Below are 26,359 nucleotides of genomic sequence, written 5' to 3'. Positions count from 1 at the left end.
CCTGACCGAGTATCACAGGTCCCAATTGTGGGTTCAAACCCGAAGGTATCCTCAGTTTTTCATGTCAATCAGGAAATCGTCCTGCCAACCTTCAGATCTCCAGATGATCTCAGTGCCCATTCACTGGATGTAGTCGAAGTACTACAATTATACTTGAAAGTCAAGGCTCCTTTCCGTCAATCTGACCACCTGTTTGTGCTCTTCTATGGTGAAAACAAGGGCAAGCGTGCCTCTTCAAGGTCAATTGCATCATGGATAGTCCAGACCATCCAGTGGGCTTATAAAGCCAAGGGCTTGGCACCTCCAGAGGCGTTGACTGCTCATTCCACTCCTGGCATGTGGCACCTGAAGTAATCTGTAAAGCATTATTGTATCGAACATGCTTCCTTGTCCTCTGTTAATTTTGGTTTAAAAGTTTTGTCAGTTGAAGGTGCAAATTAAACCTTTCTATGTTTGACCAGCAGTTGCCCAGTGTGTATGGCTAGTTATTTCCCATACGTATGTTGCCATGGAGTCTGTCAGGAAAACGGAAATTTTTTTTATCAAATATTTACCGTAATTTACTTTCCTGATGGTCTCCATGGCAGCAGGAGTTCCCTACCATCTGCTGGAGTAGTCTAGTTATGGAACATGGCTCCTTTCTTGGAGCAAGGATTTTTGGGAGTGGGGTCCTATAGGGTAGGAGAGGAGGCGGAGCTACCCATACGTATGCTGCCATGGAGTTCATCAGGAAAGGAAAATTACGGCAAGTATTTGATAAAAAAAAATCATTTTTTTTTTGTTTATAGCGCAAAAAAAAACAAAAAAAAACTGGTGATCAAATACCACCAAATGAAAGCTCTATTTGTGGGGAAAAGAGGACATCAATTTTATTTGAGTACAATGTTCATGAAAGAAAAAAAGGAGGCGCAAACAGCTAGTGCATTACCTGTGGACACCTTTAAAAAAAAAAAAACAACCGAATCACCCTGACATGTTTTGGGAGTCACGCTCCCTTCCTTAGAGCTATCTCGGAGCGTTACTCCCAAAACGCGGCAGTTGTCCAAATACAGAGACATGTTCATTTCTACGTGTGGTGGATTCTCTATATGCGATTTTTGTTCATCATGTCTGTGAGTATGTCTTTGGCATTTTATTAAACTTTTTTAAAGGTGTCCACGGGTAATGCACTAGGTGTTTGCGCCTCCTTTTTTCTTTCATGTGCCTATGCTTGGAGTTCCCGGCCTGAGGAGAGCGGCACGCCTGTCATCTGCATCGGAGTGAGCACTCGGGTGATTCAGTTGTTTTGATTACAATGTTGCATGACTGTACAATTGTCAGTTAAATGCAGTGCCGTATCGCATAAAATGGCCTGGTCACTAAAGAAGGATAAACCTTCCAGAGCTGAAGTGGATAACATAAAAATATGCAACGCCCACCATTTTATTCCCTAGGGCCTCTGCTTAAATCGGAATGCCACCCAAAAGGGGAAGTTCCGCTTTAAGGACTCGTCCCCTGCTTCTCTTGCACAATTGGCCCTTTTGAGGAGCGAGGGGGGGAAGCAGGTACCTGATTTTGACAGGTACCTGCTCCTACTTCCGTTCGCTCAGCAACAGAAGTTCTCCTTCCTCCCCCCATCTGGGAACTGCATCCACCAATCCAGGATGCGCCATGTGACTCGCGCATGCGCAGTGGGCACCCGCCTGTGAAGTCGCAAGCTTTCACAGCTAGGTGCCCATAGTGAAGATGCCGGTGCCACCGAGGGAGGACGAAGGATAAAGACAGCTGGGGTCAGCTCACTGCTGGATGTGGGACAGGTGAGTGGCTGTTTTTTTTCTTTAAAGTCAACCGCTTCACTTTTTGTAGCTGCTGACTTTTATTTTTTTATATATATAGCTGCCTGGAGATCAGTGGCGGCTGGTGCTCCATCAGTCGGGGGTGGCGGGTGGCAGATGGACCCCCTCCAATCACTCCAGCAGCAGACGGACCTAGACCCAGACCCCCCACACCAGTTTACTTACCTTGCTCCGCAGGACTAAGAGGCGGCGGCGGCGGCTTCCCCCTCAGTCTCCATGTTATCTCTCGGCGGCTGTTTCCTCCCTCCTTGGCCAATAGGATGCCTTCTCCTTTCAGCCAATCGGTAAACAGGTCTCAGGACCTGCTTCCTGATTGGCCGAGGGGAGAATCAGTGTGGCAATAGCGAATATTCATTTGCTATTGTCATACAAGCCTTTTTTGAAGCCTATTAGAGCCTCTGGCTCTAATCACGTGCTTCAAAAAAAAATCCCCCACTGGAATCCATGCGTCTAGCACCCTGCATGTAGATTAGGGGGCCAGACGCATGGATAGGGGGGCGGCGCCCCTGCGCCCCTAATGGACGGGCCGCCACTGCTGGAGATCCTATTTAAAAAATATATATATATATCATGTTTAGGGGTTCTGAGTCGTCTTCTAGAAAAATAAAACGTTTTTTACATGTGTGAGAGGAATGTCAGAATTGGGTCGGACTGGAAGGGGTTAAGACACGCCGCATATATTTATATTATAATATAACAAGCGAGCGATCCGTGCAGCCCAGACTAGAACAGGTATAACCCCGCCCACCTTCTGCCACGCCTTCCCGCTCTGTATCTACATAAGTTTACCGTCACTTGCGCCTCATCTCCTCCTTTGATTGGCCAATGTCTGGAGGTAGGCCAGCGCACCCATTGGTCGCAGACTTTCAGAGCAGGGCGGGATAGAAGCTGATTGGCTGATCGTTGTATCTTCGGTCTAATACAGGAAGTGTGCGGGTGAGGCGCAGTGAAGGTGAAGTAGTGCTGCGGTCACTGTCTATGTATTCTATAGGTCGGTGTACAGCGTGTTATTACCGCCTGTGAGGCAGAGCTGCTACATACAGTGTCAGTGTGATATCGGGGACTGGCTGTATATGTCAGAAGGTCGTGTGTTGTAGACAGGTTCTCTTCCCTCTGTACTGTGTGTGTGTGCTGACTGCTCGCTTATTCCCCTTTCCAGGCTAGGGTTACCACCTCATCCCTTTAGCCACTTAAGCCCCGGAAGATTTTACCCCCTTTCTGACCAGGGGGTATTTTGCGATTCTGCACTGCGTGACTTTAACGGACAATTGCGCGGTCGTGCGACACTGTACCTAAACTAATTTGACGTCTTTTTTTCCCCACAAATAGAGCTTTCTTTTGGTGGTATTTGATCACCTGTGCGATTTTTTTTTTTTTTTTGATCATGCGCTATAAACAAAAAAATAGCGACAATTTTGCAAAAATAACAATATTTTTCACATTTTTTTAATATGAAATTCCCCCCAAAAAAATGTAAAAATCAAAATTTGGTAAAAAAAAAATCGCAATAAGCGTATTTTGATGGGTTTGCGCAAAAGTTATTGCGTTTACTAAGGGAAAGATTTTTGTCTTTTTTTTTTTTTTAACCACTTAAGCCCCGGAGGATTTGGCTGCTAAAGGACCAGGGGTTTTTTTGCGCTTTTTTACTGCGTGACTTTAATGGACAATTGCGCAGTCATGCGACGCTGTACCTAAACGAATTTGACGCCCTTTTTTTCCCACAAACAGAGCTTTCTTTTGGTGGTATTTGATCACCTGTGCGATTTTTTGATCACGCGCTATAAACAAAAAAAGAGCGTAAATTTTGCAAAAATAACAATATTTTTCACATTTTTTTATATGAAATTCCCTAAAAAAAAAAGTAAAAATCTAAATTTTTTAACATTTTTCGGCCAATTTGTTTTATGCTACCTATGTTTGGTAAAAAAAATCGCAAAAAGCGTATTTTGATTGGTTTGCGCAAAAGTTATCGCGTTTACTAACAAAGGGAAAGATTTTTGTCATTTTTGGTTTTTTTTTTTAACGCGTAATGGCGGCGATCTGCGATTTTTTTTTTCGGTACTGCGACATTGCGGCGGACAGATCGGACCCTTGACTGACATTTTTGACACTTTTGGGGTTACCAGTGACATTACTGCAGTAATCAGTGCTATACATATGCACTGTTACTGCAAAAATGACACTGGCAGGGAAGGGGTTAACTTTATTGGACAGGGAGGGGTTAAGTGTGTCCTAGGGGCGTGATTCTAACTGTGTAGGGACATTCCTATTGGTGTAAAAGCAAAGATCAACCGTTCTACATAGTAGAACGGTCAGATCTCCACTTTTACACAGGGAGAACTGACAGGCAGCTTGTTTACACAAGCTGCTCTGTCTTTCTCCCTTCACAGGAGCGATCGCAGTGTGACTGGCGGACATCGAGTCCGCCGGTCACACGCACTGACTTGCCTGTGAACGAGCCGCGGCGGGCGCGCGCCCGCCCGCGATAGGCTCGCAAGCCAGTGACAGGCGAGTGACGTACCGATACGTCACTCTGCCTGGCCGGGGCTGACCGCCGCAGTATATAGTCGTGCGGCGGTCGGCAACCGGTTAACGAGTAATGGCGATCTGCGATTTTTTTTTTTTTTTTTGTGGGACTGCGACATTGCGGCGGACAGATCGGACCCTTGACTGACATTTTTGACACTTTTGGGGGTACCAGTGACATTATTACAGTAATCAGTGCTATACATATGCACTGTTACTGTAAAATTGACACTGGCAGGGAAGGGGTTAACTTTATTGGAGAAGGAGGGGTTAAGTGTGTCCTAGGGGTGTGATTCTTACTGTGCAGGGATGTGGCTTTTCATGTAACAGCAGAGATCTACGATCCTACATAGCAGGACCACATGATCTCTGCTGTTACACAGGGGAGAATGACAGGCGGCTTTGTTTACATTAGCCGCCTGCCTTTCTCCCGCTCTAACGGACGATTGCGAGTGCCCGGCAGACATCGGGTCCGCCAGTCACACGTGACGGGACCACAGTAAGTGAGCGGGGGCGGGAGCGTGCCTCCATCGGCGTGCGCTCGCCCCCTATTGGCTCGCAGGCGAGTGACGTACCCATACGTCACTTTGCCTGCACGGGGCTGACCGCGGTTAATCCAGGACACATAATAATTACACCGGTTCTGTGGCTGATTAAGGTGGTAATTAATCACTTCTGGACTGGAAGATTTTCCCCCATAACCACTAGATGACTGCAGCTGGCTGCTCCTTGGCGAAACCCCGTACATGTACGACGCTCGCTCCTGTGAGTTTAGGGGGCGAGTGCCTGTGCGTGTGTCAGGTGGCTCCAATTGCCGCCTGACACCGCGATCGCTCCCCAAGAGAGAGAAGGACGGTCGGTTGATGTAAACACAGCCGCCCGTCGTTCTTCTCCCTGGAATGATCACAGAGACTATGTGATCCTGCTATATAGGATCGCATGTCTCTATGGTCATCTCAGAAGTCACACCCCCCCCTACAATTAGAATCACTCCCCTAGGCTTACATTTAACCCCTTGATCCCCCACAGGGTTAACCCCTTCCCTGCCAGTGTCATTATTACAGTAACAGTGCATATTTATTGCATTGATTACTGTAGTAATGTTACTGGTCCCCTCAAAAATGTCAGTTAGGGGTCTGATCTGTCCGCTGCAATGTCGCAGTCCCGCAAAAAATCGCAGATCACCGCCATTACTAGTAAAAAAAACAATAAAAATGACATAAATCTTTCACGTGGTAAGTAGATGCGATAACATATTGATTGTCCTGTTGATTGATATCTTTTTATTCAGGTCCCTAGTGTGGAACCCGTGGGTCCCATATTTTTCCTCGTTTGCGCCAGTATTAATATATATTTTTACAACACTAAACCGCCGCTCTCTCTCCACAGGGAGCGATCGCGGGTGTCCGGTGGCAATCGTGACCGCCGGCCCCATTAATCAGCTTCCTCGCTGGCAAATGTGGGCGTGTGCTTCCGCGAATCGACATACAGGTATTCGTGGGAATCTGCCGCCGTATACGGCGGCTGGTCGGCAGGTGGTAAACTCACTTGGTGCCTTATGTGCATTATATCAGCCTCAGAACCTGTGTCATTATAATGTGTCCTGAATTAAAGGGATGAGGTGGCAACCTTAGTGCAGGGTGTGCTGGGATCTTCCAGCTCATGTGATGAAGGCCATACATCCAGAGATAAATCATTGCTCAGAGGTTTTTTTATAGCCTCGCCATGCAACTCACAATCAGTTTTATGCTCAGCACACATGTTACAATCTGATTGTACAATCAGCAAGGGGCTGCCTGATTGGATAGAATAGTAGGTCCTCCTATTACATAGCTTTGGTAGATCTAAAGCATATTTTACAGTGTACAGAAAATTGTTGTGACACTCATGGCCAACATCTGTGAAAGTATACATAACAACAAAAACAAAACGATATCGGAGTATACAGGCCAGGAAAGGAGCATGTATCAAACTCATAAAAATTAAATTTTATTCAAATATCACAATATTAAAAAAACAGAAGATATGTTGCTTCTGCACCTATCCAATAAAAAAAAAAAAAAAAAGACAGAAATTATTTATGGCAGTACATTACATGAGATTGATTAGCGAGAGAAATTTGGAGTACAAAAATGATCGATCCTCATGTGCCAACGCGTTTCGCTAGTTAGTGCTTCATCAGGGTCTAGGAAGACCATATAGTTCTCATCTCAATGCAAGACCACCCACGTATGTCAGCTCCCTGGACGGGCGCTGGAGCACCAAAGGAGAGGCCTGACCGGAGAGATTATGAGTAGAAGGACACTCAAGTCAAACGGAAGTTTGAATCGTCCACTATTGTTATATATTGTAGGATGCAGAAAATAATAAGAGGGAACCAAGTGCCTGGAGGGTGTACTATTTTAATACAGTATTATTGGTATTAACCACTTCAGCTCCGGAAAATTTTACCCCCTTAAAGCGGTAGTAAACTCAAAGAAAAAAAAAAAACCCTGCAAGACAAAGGCATAATAAACTAGTATGCATTGCATACTAGCTCATTATGAAACACTTACCTTAGAACGAAGCCCCGACATGGACAACGCTGTGGGAGCTGACATGATCCCTCGGCGTCTCTTCCGGATTCGGCGGCGGCGCTGTGATTGGCCGGAGCCGCAATGACGTCATGTCTGTACCCTAACACTGGCTATCTATGCAGAGTCCTTTTCTTTAAATGAGACACAGCGCCTCCTGGCTGTTCCTTAGAGCACTTGTTATCAGGAAACCGGACAAACCCCTGGAGTCAAGGAAGTAGAAAGGGGTCTCTCAGGGCACACCCCACAAAATCTTCTGAATACACGGTCACTTGTCTCATTCTCTTGCTTGGACTGTGTAAAGTCTTTCACACAGTATTTGTAATCCACACATAGATCCTGGCCCAAGGGATCTGACAGCAAAGTATTCTCCTTAAGACCCTGGCCCGATGGCCCAAGGGGTCTGGAAATGAACATAACATCTTTTAACAGGAAAGAACTGTAGAATTCAGCAATATATCTTTCTTGCACAGTCTTTTTGGTCAGTTGTGATGGCTTGCCAGCCATGAATGCACAGTTTGAAGATTTGAGAAGAACTTTTCTTGTTCAAATATAGTAGTCTGGATGAGGAACCCGAACATACGCACCTTGCTCATCCTTGACTCTCATGGACCAGGCCTGGCCCCATCCATCTGGGCGGCAGACTTCCACCCTGTCTATGTAAATTGAACGCCCATAATTCTATTGGCCTTAACAGCAGTACATCTCTCTTTCAGCTCAGCTTCGGGTGAATCTCTATAGGGCTTTGGAATAAAGAGAAAGTCCCATATAGCCTCATCGCACCAAAAGTCTCTTTGCTTTTCTATCAATATCATGACTTCTCTTGGGGCATAGGGGTCATCGTACCCATGCTCCAGCGCCACCTTGCGCTGCATCCACCTCTGCATTCTGGACAGCCTGGGAAGGGTTTTCCTGTTGCCCCTCCCAGGCAGAGAAAATTGAGTTTCCACTTGCTGAATTAAGTTCTCATAAGCTGCATTTTGATCCCGAGCCCGGGCAATGTTAGCAGGAGGAGTCAAAACCTTTTACATAGGTTTTGCAAAACCCCAACTTTTGTGCCACCTCCCCTCTCTCCATGGCTTCCTTGGCCTCCTTATCAAAGGGGACAACCAGTTCAGGACCTGGGGAGCTGCTCCCAGCTTCTGACCCCCAGTCCTACTCTGTCTCATCAGCTGACCCCCAATCGTCCATTCCCTCCTCTATAGATCCGTACTTGCATTGGAAGGATGGGGATACTAGGTTCACAGCACCAGCCTCTTCTTCCTCACCACCAGTACTCGTGGGTGAGGCTTTAATGGCCGCAGGCCTGGTGCTCTGTGGAATTAAAATGGGAGCAGATCCTGGTACTGCTGCAGTAGATGCGTCTTCCGGCCACCCTCTGGCCGCTTGCACTAACACGCATCCACAGAGCTGTACACAATGCCCCGGGTCTCAGAGCGAGATCTTGGTAAGCAAAGTGGTTGTGTGTGGGGGGCTAGACTTCCTTAGGGAGGTGGGGTCCAATGGGTAAAGAGAGTTTTCTAAAGCCCCATACACACGTACCGATTGTCGGCCGAACGATCGGCCGTCTTTTGTCCAGTGCTGTTGTGTTGGTTGAAAAGTGCTCAAGACTGCACACGAATTTTGTCGGCCAACAACAACCAACTTCAGAAGTGATGTCATGTGATGGTTAACTTTCCGTGTGTTTTTTCTTCTCTGAGCATGCCCAGTCTTGCTCATCTGGCTTTTGTCGGCCGAAATCTGTACTGACTGACGAACAATCGGCCGTTCTGGTGTTGGCCAACAAAAGTTTTTTTTTTATAGCATGCAGACCAGATTTTGTTCGGCCGAAAAGTCGCAGTCGGTTGTCGGAAGCATCATACTAACAAGCCGACAATCGGCCGATCGGACGTTGGCCGAATATTTACGGCCGACAATCGGTACGTGTGTACGGGCCTTAACACTCTTCATATTTTATTTTTATTTTTTTAAATCAAAACTTTAACCACTTGCTTACCTGGCCAATTTTGACACTTCTCTCATATATGTAAAAATCTGTGTTTTTTTTTTTGCTAGAAGATTACTTAGAACCCCCAAACATTATTAAATCACATCTTTATATATATATATATATATATATATATATATATATATATATTTTTTTTTTTTTTTTAAGCAGAGGCCCCTAGAGAATAAAATATTTTTAAGGTTTTTTGGAAAAAAATACACTTTTATCTACTTAAGGACCGAGCCCATTTTTCACAAGTTAAAATCAGTATTTTTTGCTAGAAAACTATATAGAAACCCCAAACATTATATATATTTTTTTAGCAAAGACTCTGGAGAATCAATTGCAATATTTTTTGTTACGCTGTATTTGCACAGCAGTCTTTCAAACGCCATTTGTTTGGAAAAATTATGAAAAATTTAATTTCTCTTACGTCCTCCGACAGTCGCCGCCTCTTCATATTCGTCACATATGGGGTATTAGACTTTGCTCCGAAGGAGTAGCTAGGCAACAGAATATGTTAACAATAAAGCTTTAACATATCCCACCCTCAAGGGGTGGTCCCCTCAGTCAATACCCTCCTACTTCCTGTAACCATATCTCAGTTTTAATGTCTAGCTTGTCAGGAGTGGCTGGCTCTCTCTGTGCTGGGACTTTTTGTCCCAGACTCTTTCTTCTTTTTGATATTTTGTTTGAGTTTTCTCTCTACCTTTACTTAGCTGTTATTTTTGTCAGCATTAGTTAGTTCTTCGGACGAAGAGGATCATGCGGACTGGGTCTCGGGCTGATCCCCCTGGTCGCAGGTCGTGGGTCAGTGGCTTCCCAGTCTGCCATCGAGCGTTCAGCCAGGTAACGCTCCTGGCACGGTGAACGACCCATCCCTGTTCGGTGCAGGGATGATTGGTGAGGTGGCTACCTCACCGGACGCTGTGCGGTTTCTGAACCGCCATTGTGTGCGTCTTGAGTAGCGACTCTCCCTGCCTCATGTGCAGCGGCTTGTTCGCCTGTGCGGGTTCCCCACGCCATGTGAGGTAAGTGTATCTATGTGGGGACCTGTCTGTCTGGGGGGGGTCTCAGTCTGGGACTGTGTAACCTGCCTTTAATCACACTGCTTGTCTCCCTATCTCTCGGCTGCATGCTGTGGGCTGCAAGGGGGGGGGGGAGCTGTATGACACTGAGTATGTCAGGCTGGGCAGTGTGAGGAGCTGTGTGCTGTGGGGCATGTTTTTAATGGCATGTTGGGGCATATACAGCGATCGCTGCGGCGATCTAACATGTATCCATACTATGGGATGATATTGTGTGTGATTTTATGCACTGTGGAGCGGCGATTTCGGCGCCAAACGGCGCCATTTTACCGGCGCCCGCTCCGGCCGCATGGTTTACATGCACGGCGGCCATTTTCTTGTAGCCTCCATAGGCTTACTTAGAGCGCCCTGGCAGCATCACTTCCTCTCTCCTGGAAGCACCGATCGAGGCAGCAGCAGCAGCGGTGTCTCCTCAGGTTTTATCCTTCTATTCCTGTGTTCCATTGCCTGTATTCAGTCTGTATATTCCCTGTGGGGGTCTCATTGTGCCTGAGTGTGGTGCGGTGGGCTGCGCTTGCCGCGCTTGCTGTAAGGGGGCAGTTAACCCTTGGTTGTCTGGCATACAGGGGCAATGGATTCTCAGGAGGGCAAATTTCCCACAGTCTTGGTGGAAAGCCAGGGGACCGCTGTTTCCCCCCCAGGGGGGGATTTGGCCACTATTGTGGCTGGCCTTGCTGCACAGGTGCAAATGCTGGTGGCTGCTCAATCTACTAAACGGCCCAGAGTTGCTCTGTCCTCTGATTCTGAGGGTGAAGGTGATGGGGCTGTTCTGGCGGGGACCCCCCTATCGGGGTCCCGCTCCTCTCTGGATCTAGTGGGGTCTGAGGTAGAGGCTGAAGTTGAGGGGGTTGATAATTCTCCCCCTGGCTCGCCTGAAGAGCTTGCAATCATGGATGAGTTGATTGCTTCCATTAAGCAGACGCTGCGTTTGCAGGACGAGGTGTGTCCCCCAGCTGCCTTGGCGGCTTATGGGACGCAGAGAAAACGCAGGACGCCGCAGGTCTTTCCCTGCAATGCTGATTTTCAGCGCGCTGTTAAGGACCAATGGCGCGATTTGCGCAAGCCTTTTGCGGTACCAAGTAAATTTAAGCTGCGTTATCCTTTCTCGCCTGCCACTGATGAACGGTGGTGTGTGCCTCCGCCAGTAGATCATGCTATTGCGGTTTTGAACAAAGCCACTGCGATCCCTGCAGAGGGATCCCCTATTTTCCGTGATGCCACGGATAGGAGACTGGAGTCTCTTGCCCGTCATACTTATTCTGTTACGGGTTCTATGCTTAAGGCTCTGTTTGCTTCTCTCATGGCGGCCCAGGCGATCGCAAGTTGGACGCAGATGCTTAGGCGCGTCCTAGTGGCCGATTCGGCCTCAGCGGCGACCCTGGATATGGTGGATCAGATCCACCAGGGTGTCATGTATCTGTGTGATGCGGACCTGGACCTGATTCCGTTGGCCGCGCGTGTGCACAGCGTGGCGGTGTTGTCTCGCCGCCTGGTTTGGTTGAAATGTTGGTCGGTGGACCAATCTTCACGTAAAACCTTAGCCAATCTGCCTTATGATGGGTCTCGCCTTTTTGGGGAGTCCCTGGATGTGTTGATTAAGGGGATTACTGGGGGTAAGAGCACTCTCTTGCCCCATTTCCCCAAGGCTAAGGGGGCTTCTGGGAAGAAGCATGCTAATTTTCGGCCCCCTCAGGGGTCCTTTCGTGCCTTTCGGCCGCACTTCAAGGGCAAACCGTTCAAGGGCCAGGGCTCTCAGAAGAAGCCCTGGTCTGGAAAACAGAAGTCCGGCCAATCCGGACCTGCGGCCCATAACAGTTCGGCCTGAAGGGGCGCCCTCACCCAGTTTTGGGGTGGGGGGACGCTTGCTCGGTTTTCTTCAGCCCTGGTTGGCCCGTGTGCGGGACAGATGGGTTCTGGAAATCGTTCGATCTGGTTACAAGATCGAGTTTCTCTCTCGGCCAGAGAGCAGATTTTTTCCCTCAAATCTACAACTGTCTCCAGAGCGCCTGCGGGATCTGCACCTGGCGGTGCGGGACCTGAGGGCTCAGGGAGTGGTGGTTCCGGTGCCTCATCGGGACAGATTTCGGGGGTTTTATTCCAATCTGTTCACTGTGCCCAGAAAGGAGGGCAAGGTTCGTCCAATTCTGGACTTGAAAGCTCTGAACCGCTCTGTGCGGGTTCGCAAGTTCCGCATGGAATCCCTGCGCTCGGTGGTGGCTGCCCTGGTTCCGGGGGAATTCATGGCCTCCATCGATTTGAAGGATGCGTATCTTCACATCCCCATATTCGAGGGTCATCAGAGATACCTTCGATTTGCCATTGCGGAGGATCACTACCAGTTCGTGGCGTTGCCCTTTGGGCTAGCCTCGGCTCCGCGGGTCTTCACCAAGGTGCTTGCACCGGTTCTGGCATTATTGAGAGCCCAGGGCATTTCTGTCCTGGGGTATCTGGACGACATTCTGATTCGGTCTGCGACCAGTCAGGGTCTGGAGAAGGACCTGTCTGTCACGATGCAAACTCTGCAGGAGTTCGGTTGGACGATAAATGTTCCAAAGTCGACTCTGAGTCCGTCGGTTCGTCTTCCCTATCTGGGAATGATACTGGACTCGGTGCAGGCGAAGGTCTTCCTGCCGGAAGACAAACTCAGGACTCTTCAGGAGGAAGTCAGGTCCCTCAGGGACGTTCCGAACTCGTCTCTGCGGACGTGTATGAGATGTCTGGGATTGATGGTCTCGGCTTTCGAGGCGATTCCTTTCGCGCAGTTTCACACGCGGGGTCTCCAGGCGGAGATCTTGTCCAAGTGGGACGGGCGACCTCAATCTCTGGATCTTCAGATCTCGTTGAGTCATCGCACCAGGGAAAACCTCCTGTGGTGGCTCCAGTCCCCGTTGGTGTCCGGGGGCAAGTCGTTTCGTCCGATCTCGTGGACGATAATCACCACGGATGCCAGCCTGTCGGGCTGGGGTGGTGTTCTGGGCGTTCTGTCCGCCCAGGGGACCTGGTCGGAGGGGGAGTCTTCCCTCCCGATCAACATTCTGGAATTGCGTGCGATAAGGCTCTGTCTTCATCGCTGGACGGACCGGCTGCAGGGCTGCCCGGTTCGGGTGCAGACGGACAATGCCACGGCGGTGGCCTACATAAACCACCAAGGGGGCACCAGGAGTGCCCGAGCGGCTCGAGAAGTGGCCGACATTCTGTCTTGGGCCGAGACTCATGTCCCGGCGATAACGGCGGTTCACATTCCGGGAGTGGAGAACTGGCAGGCGGACTATCTGAGTCGCCAGACCCTGGATCAGGGGGAATGGTCTCTCCACCCGGCTGTCTTCCAGATGTTGTGCGCGAAGTGGGGTCTTCCAGATGTGGACCTGTTCGCGTCTCGCCTCAACTACAAGGTGAAGAGGTTCGTGGCAAGGACGCGCGACCCTCGGGCGGACGCGTCGGACGCGTTAGTGGCCCCGTGGCATCAGTACAGGCTGATGTACGCGTTTCCACCGATTCAGTTGCTGTCCCGGTTCCTTCGCAGGTTACACTCGGAACGCAGCACGGTGATTCTTGTGGCACCGGACTGGCCTCGCCGGTCCTGGTACGCAGACCTCGTGAATCTGGTGGTCGACGCCCCCTGGCGTCTGCCTCTTCGGGACGATCTACTGTCTCAAGGACCGATTTACCATCCTGCTTTACAGTCGCTGGCTTTGACAGCCTGGCTGTTGAGACCGAGGTCCTGAAGGAGAAGGGTCTCTCTCCAGAGGTTGTTCATACCTTGATCAACGCGAGGAAGTCTTCCTCGGGAAAGGTTTATTACCGTACTTGGAAGGCCTATTTTGCCTGGTGTGAGTCCAGGGGGTTTTCACCCCGCACGTACTCGGTTTCCCGTGTGCTGTCTTTCCTTCAGACGGGTGTCGATCAGCGTTTGGCGCTGGCTACGATAAAGGGTCAGGTGTCTGCGCTGGCCGTTCTGTTTCAACGTCCCGTAGCTTCCAACTCCTTGGTTGGCACTTTTATTCAGGGTGTGCGGCATCTGGTTCCTCCTAGGAGGGATCCCTTGCCCCCTTGGGACTTGAATCTAGTCCTGTCTGTGTTACAACGTGCTCCTTTTGAACAGATCAGGGAGATCTCGTTGTCTATGTTGTCCAAAAAGGTCGCCTTTTTGGTGGCGATCACTTCGGCTCGCAGAGTGTCGGAACTGGCGGCTTTGTCCTGCAAGTCTCCGTACCTGGTTGTTCATTTGGATAAGGTGGTCTTGCGACCTAATCCTTCTTTTCTGCCGAAACGAGTTTCGGAATTCCATCTTAACGAGGATATTGTTTTGCCTTCGTTGTGCACGAAGCCTAAACATCCTAAGGAGGTGAGATTGCATTCTCTGGATGTTGTTCGAGCGATTAGGGTTTACCTTAAATCGACTGAGTCTTTTCGAAAGACGGACTCCTTGTTTGTTCTTCCAGAGGGTCCTCGGAAGGGCATGGCGGCTTCCGCCTCTACCATTGCCAAATGGATCAGGCAGACCATTGAACAGGCTTATGCCTTGCAGGGGAAGGTTCCCCCTGTGCCTGTGAAGGCGCACTCTACTAGATCTCTGAGTACGTCTTGGGCCTGTCGTCATGGGGCTTCTGTAGCCCAGGTGTGTAAGGCGGCGACTTGGTCGACCGTGCACACTTTCACAAAATTCTACAAAGTAGATGTTCAAGCATCGGCGGATGCTTCCTTTGGCCGCAAGGTTCTTAGTGCGGCTGTTCCCTAGGGTCCCTTGTTGGGGACTCCTGGCTGTTGGGATAAGTTTTGTATCCCCTGGTTTTTTGTCTTTTCCTGGGTTGTTGCTCCTGTTGAGCACTTATTTTTGCTGTTGCCCAGCTGGTTTCCTTCCTTTGGTAAGGTTCCTTTCTTTGATGTGGAGACTGCGTTGCCTTTCGGCGCGGATGCGTTTCCCACCCCTCATGTTTGCACTGCTTTGGGACGTCCCCATATGTGACGAATATGAAGAGGCGGCGACTGTCGGAGGACGTAAGAGAAAACGGAATTTTTGTAAAATCTTACCTGTAAAATTCCTTTCTCTGAGTCCTCCGACAGTCGCCGCCCCCGCCCCTCTTTTGGGGTTTGAATGTATACTCTACTGCTATTCCACTAAAACTGAGATATGGTTACAGGAAGTAGGAGGGTATTGACTGAGGGGACCACCCCTTGAGGGTGGGATATGTTAAAGCTTTATTGTTAACATATTCTGTTGCCTAGCTACTCCTTCGGAGCAAAGTCTAATACCCCATATGTGACGAATATGAAGAGGCGGCGACTGTCGGAGGACTCAGAGAAAGGAATTTTACAGGTAAGATTTTACAAAAATTCCGTTTTCACTGCATTTAAAAAAAAAAATAAACAGTAAAGTTAGCCAATTTTTTTGGGATATTGTGAAAGATGATGTCACCCTGAGTAAATAGATACCTAACGTTAAGGTTTAAAATTGTGCACACCCGTGGAATGGCGACAAACTACGGTCAATAAAAATCTCCATAGGCAACGCTTTAAAATTTTTTAACGGTTACCAGTAGAGTTAGAGTGTAGCTCTTTTTTTTAAATTATTCTATCACATTCCTTGTTATAGAAATAAGCAGTGACAGGTACTCTTTATGGAGAGATCTGGGGTCAATAGGACTCCACATTCATGGGAACTTAACCCTATGATCCAGTAAAGGGATCTAATAAAACAGAGGTCCCAGTTGCATGGCCTGTCAATATATATTCAGAAATAACAAACCATGCCAAGGCTCCTCCTGTGTGGTTCTATTTTTTTATTTTAATACAACAAAGTATATAGCAGTGAATAAATAGGATTCCCGGAGGTTAGTTAATTTTTCCAAAAGGTATAATCATATATGAGAGCCACATTCACAGCAGCTAAAGACCTCCCATGTCTACCAATCACAGCAGAAAGAAAATGGCAAGCAGCCCAATCAGTTTATAGAGTATACAGTTCACGGCAAGTGCTCAGCGCAAACTGCCCAGGACTCGGACTACCTAATAAACACAGAATCCAACTTAAATACTGATTAACTATCATAGTTAATGAGTCTGGGTACTTTAGGTTTCACGGTAATTTTGTTCCATTTATTCATTCCTACAGTAAATACGTTATCTTCACATTTGGAAGAAGCAAAAATATATATGTGTGTGTGTGTGTGTTTTTGTCAATTTATATTTGCTAATTTTATTCTCTTTTTTTTTTTTTAGGAAGCCGGGATGTCACTGAGTCGCTTAGGAAGGCTGGGCCAGAAGTCCAGTGTCCTGTTTTTATGTGATATGCAGGAGAAGTTCAGACAAAACATTGTGTTCTTCCCTCAGATTGTGTCTGTGGCTGCAAGGGTGCTGCAGGTAAGAGATTGACCCAAATCAAAAATGTACAATACAGGACATGGATGTTGGATGGAATTATACAGTGGGGATCGAAAGTTTGGGCACCCCAGGTAAAAATTTGCATTAATGTGCATAAAGAAGCCAAGGAAAGATGGGAAAAATCTCCAAAAGGCATCAAATTACAGATTAGACATTCTTATAATATGTCAACAAAAGTTAGATTTTATTTCCATTATTTACACTTTCAAAATTACAGAAAACAAAAAAATTGCGTCTGCAAAAGTTTGGGCACCCTGCAGAATTTATAGCATGCACTGTCCCCTTTGCAAGGCTGAGACCTGCCAGTGTCATAGATTGTTCTCAATCATTGTCTGGGAAGACCAGGTGATGTCAATCTCAAAGGTTTTAAATGCCCAGACTCATCTGACCTTGCCCCAACAATCAGCACCATGGGATCTTCTAAGCAGTTGTCTAGAAGACTGAAAATAGTTGACGCTCACAAAGCTGGAGAAGGCTATAAGAAGGTAGCAAAGCGTTTTCAGATGTCAATATCCTCTGTTCGGAATGTAATTAAGAAATGGCAGTCATCAGGAACAGTGGAAGTTAAAGCAAGATCTGGAAGACCAAGAAAAATATCAGACAGAACAGCTCACAGGATTGTGAGAAAAACTATTCAAAACCCACGTTTGACTGCACGATCCCTCCAGAAAGATCTGGCAGACACTGGAGTTGTGGTACACTATTCCACTATAAAGAGATACTTGTACAAATATGGTCTTCATGGAAGAGTCATCAGATGAAAACCTCTTCTACGTTCTCACCACAAAAATCAGCGTTTGAACTTTGCAAATAAACATATAGACAAGCCTGATGCATTTTGGAAACAAGTTCTGTGGACCGATGAGGTTAAAATTGAACTTTTTGGCCGGAATGAGCAAAGGTACATTTGGAGAAGAAGGGGCATAAAATTTAATAAAAAAAAACCTCTGTCCAACTGTTAAGCATGGGGGTGGATCAATCGTGCTTTGGGGTTGTATTGCAGCCAGTGGCACAGGGAACATCTCATGAGTAGATGGAAAAATGGATTCAATAAAATTTCAGCAAATTTTGGATGGTAACTTGATGCCATCTGTGAAAAAGCTGAAGTTAAAGAGAGGATGGCTTCTACAAATGGATAATGATCCTAAACACACCTCGAAATTCAAGGGGGATTACATCAAGAGGCGTAAACTGAAGGTTTTGCCATGGCCTTCACAAACTCCTGACCTCAACATAGTTGAAAATCTATGGATAGACCTTAAAAGAGCAGTGCGTGACAGACAGCCCAGAAATCTCAAAGAACTGAAAGACTTTTGTAAGGAAAAATGGGCAAAGATACCTCCAACAAGAATTGAAAGACTCTTGGCTGGCTACAGAAAGCATTTACAAGCTGTGATACTTGCCAAAGGGGGCAGTACAGGATATTAACTCTGCAGGGTGCCCAAACTTTTGCAGACACCATTTTTTTGTTTTCTGTTATTTTGAAAGTGTAAATGATGGAAATAAAATCTCACTTTTGTTAACATATTATAAGAATGTCTAATCTGTAAGTTGATGCCTTTTGGAGATTTTTCTATCTTTCCTTGGCTTCTTTATGCACATTAATACAAATTTTTACCTGGGGTGCCCAAACTTTCGATCCCCACTGTATGTGTGACTACTTTTTTTTTTTATTCAGGTTTTTAGTTAGCACCTAAAATTTTATTCATTTATGAATAAAACGTATATAGTGCCATCAACTTACGCAGCATTTTACATATATACTGTATAATATACATTCACATCAGTCCCTGCCCTCAAGGAGCTTACAATCTAAGGTCCCTAACTCACATTCATCCACACAGTATACATACTGGGGCAAGTTAGACAGGAGCTAATTATATACTGCAAAAAAACACACACTGGGGGTTACCCGAGAGTTATTAAAAGAAACCAAATAGCCAAATGAATACCCACAAAGGATAAAAGTAACATGCATGGCAACAAACTCTGATGATTAACAGTACATAATAAAACCCACGCTATGTGTATGAGTGCTTCTCACATAAAAAAAACTTGTTGCCGATTTTCATCGCACGGTGAAAATGATAAAAAAAACATTAAACCACAATACCACTACATATAAAGTACAACATTAAGTACCACACACCATACATGTAGATATTGCTAGTCCATCAGTTGGGCAAAGTGCTCCTGTGCACCAACTAATAAGATTTACATCCACAATGTGATCATTTAAATAATATTTAAAGTACAAAAACATATAAACTTGTATGTGCAAGAATTAATCCAATATTATAAACAAGCATGTGGCCAGCGAAAGTCCGTACAAATGGTATATACTTTTATGTACAAAATTAAAACCAATAATGTAAAAAAGCAATTGGCCAGTGAAAGTCCGTAGATCAAAATAAAGTGCTTCTGTGGCAAACTGATAAGGTGCTGTAATTTTCTATGATTGATTCTCATGCAGTGATCAGTGCTCCAAACCCCAAAAGTGCTTGCACTTACCAGATATCGTGGACCCCTTAGCAATACTGCATGTAGGTCTAACAGGCTTGGTCTGGTAAGTGGAAACTGGGTCACTTCCTGCGGGTCCTTACTAGATCATAGCTCATAAATGGAAGAGAAAAGGATCCAAAATAGTGTAATATATTCCTTTTATTTCCCAAGCGCATATATAAATTACACTTACTATATAGTAGAGGCAAAATTGCAGTACTGTATATATCATCAGTGCAAAGAGGCAGACATCTATTCTGCTATTCCAGGCACAGGCGTGGAGTTCGCACTTCTGCGTGCTTTCCACTGCCAACCGGACGTGACGTCACTGAGGAACCAGAGTCTGCGTCAGATTCCGGTTCCTCAGTGACCTCAAGTCCGGCTGGCAGTAGAACGCACCCGGAAGTGCGAACTCCATGCTGTGTGCAAAATGTGCGAAAACGACTGACCGCAAATGGGATTAAAACTGAATTCCAGTTAGGTGTTATTTTCATAGTTTAATTACTCTATCCTGGAGAAATATAAGTATGCATATGCCATACCTGTGGGATTCTTGTGGAAGCCAAGAATCTGTGTAGTAGTCCCTGTTAATACAGTGATTGCCAATATTTTTCTGTGCCAGCACCATTCACAGAACGCCTTGCATTTTTTTTTTCCACGAATGCAAAGCATTCTCTAATTGGACAAGTTGGAGATTGTAATGTCAGGTGTCCACATTTACAACTTGTCCAATCAGAGAACACCTTGCATTCACTGGGAAAAATGCAAGGCATTCTATGAATGGCACCCATGCTGAGTGAGCGAGCCCCAGTGTTCACTATGCAGCAGGGAAGCCAGGACCTAGAAGATAGGGGTGACCACTGGATTAGTGGTGACTATTACAGGGATTCCCAGCTTTTATTGGGATCCCACAGGTATGGTATATGTATACTTAAAATGTTCCACGTTAAACTAATGTAACTATACAAAAAAGGACATACCTAGAATTCTGGTAAACCTTTAATGAGATTTTAGTAATTACCTTTTATTAATTAACTTTGATTTATTTATCTACAGGCTAGCAAAATTTTAGACATACCAGTTATAGTGACTGAACAATACCCTAAAGGACTTGGCCCCACCGTGCCAGAGCTCGGAGCTGATAGCATCAAGAAATACTCCAAGACCTGCTTCACTATGCTGATCCCAGAAGTGGAGAAGGAACTTCAGTCCTTTCCTGAGAGACGTTCTGTTATCCTCTGCGGCATTGAGACACAGGCCTGCATTACGGTATTTGTAACTGATCATTACTGTTAAAGGACGACACTAGTGAGCCCTTTTTTGTAAACGATAGTATTGGTGGCCACATGTGTGAATATTGCTTGCCAAAGTTAAAAATGTACTCCATATACAGTAAATATATGTAAAAGCAACATTTTCTTTTTGTTTTGGATGGGGTAGGAAAGGGTTGTACGCTTTGTCTGGTTTTTACTGCTGCTTGTGTCTCTGCTGGAGAGATTCACCCCTCAGTTTTCCTTTTGAACACTGTGACTGAGATAGAAAGTGACAGTAAATCCAAAATTGTGCAGTTGTCACAATAGTATATGTTTCAAATTAATGGGGAGAAATGCACAAGTGTTAACTGTCTAAGACAGCCATTCCCAACCAGCGTTCAGAGGTGCTAGCGGTTCCTTGAGCTGTGGCTGATTGACCCCTGTCTGATGGTGCCTGTAGCGCTCTGGGGCCAACATTTTTTGGCAGAGCCAGCTGCAGGACACCAATGTTTTTTTAACTGTAGGGGGCATGTTTCCAACTAGCCCCAATCAATTTGTTTTAGCAGGGGTTCCCCAAGACTTGAAAATTTATTGCAAGGGTTACTCTAGGACAAAATGTTTGAGAAAGGCTTGTCTAAGACAGCAATTTCCTTAAACTGTTGAAATTTATTATTGTACCCTGTTGGGTCATCAGGACAAGAATTGAAGAGAAGTCTCAGCAGGACATAGACAGCAAAAAATAACCTGCTAGGGGTTTTATCCCTTACTTAAGCTGGCCATACATGGGTCAGTTATGTTTTCATTCAACCATTAGGTTAAAAAAAAAAACACCTGATTCCCTCGTGGTCATTCGATGTGGATGAGGGAATCCCTTCCCTCCCCGCTGTGTCATTGTACTCTGGCAGTGTGGAGACTCCCCTGCCGTCAAAATACACAGATCAGCGCTGCAGTCAATTACCTGCAGTGCTGATCGAGCAAAAAAATACCAAAAGTGCAGTTGAATGGAAATTTATCAGAAGGTCAACTTCAATTCAACCATAGTGGCCAGACCTGGATGGAAATTCGGCCAATCCCTGCTCGAATGGCCAAATTTCAATCCATGTATGGCCAGCTCTACTCCATTCGCAATGAATAAAAGTTTTGGTCCGTTTTTGGAGCCTGTGCTGTGCTCTGTTGTGACCTACCTATCCATATTACACTTACCATCCCAGTCATTACAGACACATGTACTCATGCACCTAAGTAGAGACTGACAATTGCAGGGAAAGCCAAGCGCCACAAAGCTGAAATGATAGATATGACTGGACAGAGCATTGGAGGGTTTCCAATCAGTGCTTCCTACTCTCATTCAGATTTGGGCACACTTACTTTATAATTGATCCCTATTTCTTTCCATCTTGTCCTTTTTTTCTTTTTTAACCAGCTGTTCTATCAATTGCCTTTTCAGAGTACCACATTGGATCTTCTAGAAAAGGGTTTCGATGTCCATGTTGTAGCTGACGCTTGCTCATCTCGCAGGTAACTTATGTTTGGTTTCCTTTTTATATCACATTAAGCACATTCATGGCGAGATAATTGAATAGCTACTGCACTGCTGGCAGTTTGCTCAGAACTTTAATAAAGAAGAAATGTGTCCCTGAGATACTGAGCACCAGGATATGGTCAGGAACACCGATCCCCTGCTATGTTGCTATTCGCCTATACAGAATGTCCATCATCGCCAGGGTTTTAAGAAAAAGACCAAAACACATTGTGGACCCTTTTCTCAAATTGCATTATGCAGGTGGTGCAGCGTACCTTCGGGGGGGGGGGGGGGATCAACTCTCATATTTTTACTTTATTTTTAGAGGCATACTATTGTTACAAAGGGAAATTTCAGTTTGGTATCTTTGCTCCAAAGCCAATGCAGTGTATAGGCATGAGATTTCGCCTCTCGGTGATTAAGATTTGATGGGGCAGCATCATAGGACATTCTGCATTGCACTGGATCCCAGGGGATTGCTTTTTGACTCTACAGTGATCATTTGTAAACAAGAAGCTTGATTTTTCATTTAAAGAATCTTCTATTAATTGTGTGGGCCTCTTTATCTTATATATAATATTATATAAGTTCACTGGAGGTGTACAAGGACCTGTCCCCACTTGGTAACAATGGGCATACAGACTGGTATCAGCATAAAAGAGAAGCTTTTATTTGGCCACTGAAGGGTTTCCCTTTGACAATACTGTCTCAGAAGCAAGTCCAATGAAGTATAATTTTGAGTTGCTTTGGCTTGATTTTCAGTAGCTCCCAGCTACCTTTTTAGTTGGTTTTGCATTCACATTGACTTGCATGGGCAAGACAGGCAGTCCAGACACTATCAAATCTCTAGGTACACAAGTTCTAAGGAGGCAGCAAAATGACGGTTGATATTTTTATTTTAAGTTTACTTGGCAGGAAGTCAGCTGCTAGTTATAAAATATGACATGCATTTTGTGAACTTTCTTTGAAGTATCTTCTGTCTTGGAGAGATCTCATACATTATAAGATGATTGTTGTTCTGTCAGCCAGGTGGACCGTCTTGTGGCTCTTTCCCGCATTCAACAAAGTGGAGCTTTTTTAACCACAAGTGAAGGGGTAATCTTACAGTTACTGCAGGACTCTTCCCATCCCAAATTTAAACAGGTAACAAACTGGCCGTTTACAGAGTCTCCAACTAGATGATGTCACAAGTACCATACATAGGATAGTGTTACACATTTAAAATGGTCTGTTTGTATTTAGACACATGTAAATGCCTAAGCACAATTTTGCAACTTTGAGGTGTGTTAGTAAAACCGTACATATCATCACAACTACTTTGTGCATCCAGGTGGATTATACCTTGTCTTTTTTAATGACAAATTAGGCTTTCATTTGGTGGTAAATAGTTAAGGATATCTCCTGATATTTTTTTTTTTTTTATTATTATCGCAGGAAAAATGGCCCAAAATAGTAAAATAGCTGTATATTTCTTGTTGCTACCATAAACTACCACCAAAGAAGAACCCAAAATGAATTGTCCTGCTCCTGACGATTGCAATGATACCACATGTGTTTATTGTTTTTACCCGTAGTACAGTCCAGAAGCTATAGTGCCCATTTTTTTTTGTCCTACCTAAAACACAGTGATGCTAATTTAAATAAAATAAAAAAATCCTGTCCAACATATACCGACCCTGACATTTGACCCAAACACTAACCCTAGCACTGACCTAGATCTAGGTATTTTTCTTTATATTTTATTATTTATTAAATATTTCTTTATAAACACTTTTTTTTCTTTCTGCAAGGAATGAGAAATATACATTGTATCCTTCTTCTCTATTCACAGAAAGAAAAAAAAAAACATAGGGGCGGGCATCACAGTGAGGCTACCACAGTGATCAGGGGACCCAGAATCGGGAGATCCAGGTCCCAATCATTAGTACGGGGCCCTGGGCTCTTGGTGAGATTCCAGTCTCTGTGCTGGGAGAACGCCCTGCGGCACGCTCCCAACACAAGGGGAGAAACACATATTTGTCACCCCATGTATAAAAGCCCAGTGCAGTGAGGCCACATATATGCGTTACGTTGTCGTGAAGGGGTTAAACAAGTCAAATGCATCTGCCAGTGGGTTCTGAATTATCTCACAAGTCTAAAGCCTATCAACACAGACCCTAATCTTATTCATGACAGAAAATGTGATTTGGTGATGCAAGGCAATACAAACAGTTCTCACTTCAGACACCAATTTTGAACCCTGTTGTGTTTTATTTGAGGTTTTGTACTACACAATGAATTCTTTCCTTGTCTTCCAGGTTCAGAAACTCATAATAGAGTCGGCTCCTGACAGCGGCCTCTTGTCTCTCTTTTAGAATAAAATCTTCACATAAGACCCTGAGGAGTAACACATCAAACCTTGATTTCAAATCCCTGACATGAATGTAAAATATACTGTATGTAAGTTACAGTAATCCTAATAAAAGTAATATATTTTAATATAAAATATTTTTGCATTTTTACTACTGATTGCACTACATTATTTCAGGCAACCCTTCCATGCTCCGGCACAAAATGTGAGGTGGCAAAATAATAATTTAGAAGGATTTGCCATACTTTTGGGTAAATCTGTGCAATCTAGTGTTTTGAAGCCCCTGATGAACTTCTGGATTTCTTGAAGGACTAAAGCGTCGCCATTTCTGCAAATACATGGCAACATAGATATCGTGTGATAGGATTTTCTATTCTGGCTCAGCCATCTTGGACAGAGATAATCTTTCTTTATGCCCATTATTTGACATCTGTATGGGCAGCCTCCTGTATATTTCCTAATATTCTTTTTCATTTAAAAATAATGAATAATTCATAATATTCTAATAAGTGAAATGGTAATTTCCTAATATTCTTCTGAAGTCTATGTATTAAAATAATCTATATGCTGGGGTTAATTTAATATCTGCAGGTAAAAAATATTTTATTTTCAAACTTACACGCAGAATGCAACAATATTTAATTAGTTGATTTTGATTTCTCCCAACTTCTGGCTAACTGCAATAACCCACAATTCAAATGTAAAAATTCAATAATAAAGCACAGATATGAAATGATTCTTTCAGATAAAAAGTACAAAGGTCAAAGAGGACATTTTTTAAATGTTAGATATGTACTGTGATAAATGTATACCATATACAGTTCTCTGTCATACCATAGTAATAAAAGGAAAGCCAGCATGGATTACTACTGAAGTAATGGGTACATTAACAGAGAAGCTTTTAAAATTGTCAGCAAAGATGTGATGTCAATGCAAGGTATTTCATTTTAGTTAACCTGTCACAAAAATTAAACTGGACAAAAAGCTGCGACGGCAAAACTAGATTTTATATGCTTACCTGTCCTGCTGCCTGCCCCCATGAATGCTTCTCCCTCTAAGAGCAATCATCACCACGCATATAGCTAAGGGGTCAATTACGCAACACTCTGATATATGGGCCTGATGTCTGTTGAATATGCTGATAAAATTTCAGCTTCCTAATCTAAGTTATTGATTGGTCATGCTATCCAACTATTTTTCTACTACACATGAAACTTTGATGGTGTTATGCTGGCTGGGACATCGGGTTTCCTCTCTCCTTTCCCCTCCATTTTTTTTTCATCTTCTCACTCTTAAAATACTCCCTCAGGGATGATCATGCTGTTGATATCAGTTTTTCAACCTCAGGGTGTCTCTGCATTATATGTACTGTATATACGGTTTGAAATTCATATTCTATTTGCTACCATTGATTGTACAGAGCTCTTCAAAAAGCACTGTTTTGTAGTTTTGTATGTTTCCTTGGAAATTTGCTATAAAAAAAAAAAATATATAATCACCTGAATTCCAACACTTTGCAGAGTCCCCCACAGCTTTCACTGGTTCCTCCCACTGACTTCAGTGTCCTCACTGAGTCTTGTAGTGGGAGGTTGGCAGAAAGACCCAGTAAACGCTGCACGGGACACAGGGAGTTCAACGTTGGGGAGGACTGAAGATCCAGATGACCAGAGAAGTGAGTATACGGTGTCTTTTGCAAATACCTGATGATTTTTAATCTTTAATGACCTGGCAGGGTCTTTCCCCAAGGGGTACATTATAAAGGCAACAAAAAAATGTTCAGCATGCATGTCTGTTTACTTCCAGCAGCACAATCTGTTTTTATGTGGATTAAGCCTGGTACACACTTTGTTTTTTTTTTTTCATTCAACCCAGTGCGCTAAATGAAAAAAAAAAAGAGGGCGGTTGGGAGGAGCCGCTGTACTAACTTTCTGATGTTTGTACAGCGATCTCCCCTTGAGCTGTTGTCTTGTGACAGGGGGACTAACACCCTGCCCCTCTCCTGCCAGAACACACCGGTCAGCCCATTGGTTGCCGGCACTGATTGGTTGCTGGTTTTCCAGCATGCCCATTCATCTGGCTTCTGTTGGACAGGCTGGTGTACACATGGGCTGATATTTGGCCCGTGTGTACCAGGTTTATTTGCTGGCCCCAGCAGCCTCTCGGACCCCAATTCAAATTTTGCACCTGTAATCTATTAGTTCAGAGGTGAATCTGAGGTGGAATCCCTTAGTCTGCACAATATTTATAATGGTATTAAATTGAAAAACAAAAAATGTAGTATAAATTTCAGCCTACCAATTTTTAAATGTGGTACCTGCATTGGTTTTCTTTTTTTATTCTTT

The 26,359-nt window shown here is 44.9% G+C and overlaps 1 protein-coding gene across 1 annotated transcript; it reads left to right on the top strand.

Moving 5' to 3' along the window:
- The first annotated feature begins 2,675 nt into the window (after positions 1–2,675).
- Positions 2,676–24,152, top strand: ISOC2 (isochorismatase domain containing 2). The gene is made up of 6 exons (XM_082273729.1): positions 2,676–2,787; positions 16,229–16,369; positions 19,949–20,161; positions 21,593–21,663; positions 22,693–22,810; positions 23,965–24,152. The coding sequence occupies exons 2-6, from the start codon at positions 16,238–16,240 to the stop codon at positions 24,019–24,021; spliced, it is 591 nt and encodes a 196-aa protein (XP_082129855.1). The 5' UTR covers positions 2,676–2,787; positions 16,229–16,237; the 3' UTR covers positions 24,022–24,152.
- The last annotated feature ends 2,207 nt before the right edge of the window (positions 24,153–26,359 follow it).

Source organism: Pelophylax lessonae (genome assembly GCF_965119305.1).
Source record: "Pelophylax lessonae genome assembly, chromosome: 12".
In the NCBI taxonomy this organism is placed as follows: domain Eukaryota; kingdom Metazoa; phylum Chordata; class Amphibia; order Anura; family Ranidae; genus Pelophylax; species Pelophylax lessonae.
The sequence above is the reverse complement of the archived record's forward strand: the minus strand, read 5'-3'. Positions and strand labels throughout refer to the sequence as shown.

Excerpts from the sequence above, each read along its gene's own strand:
- ISOC2 (XM_082273729.1), top strand. The coding sequence starts at position 16,238 with ATGTCACTGAGTCGCTTAGGAAGGCTGGGCCAGAAGTCCAGTGTCCTG. Across the intron at positions 16,370-19,948 it reads TGGCTGCAAGGGTGCTGCAG|GCTAGCAAAATTTTAGACAT; the intron begins GTAAGAGATTGA and ends ATTTATCTACAG. Across the intron at positions 20,162-21,592 it reads AGACACAGGCCTGCATTACG|AGTACCACATTGGATCTTCT; the intron begins GTATTTGTAACT and ends TTGCCTTTTCAG.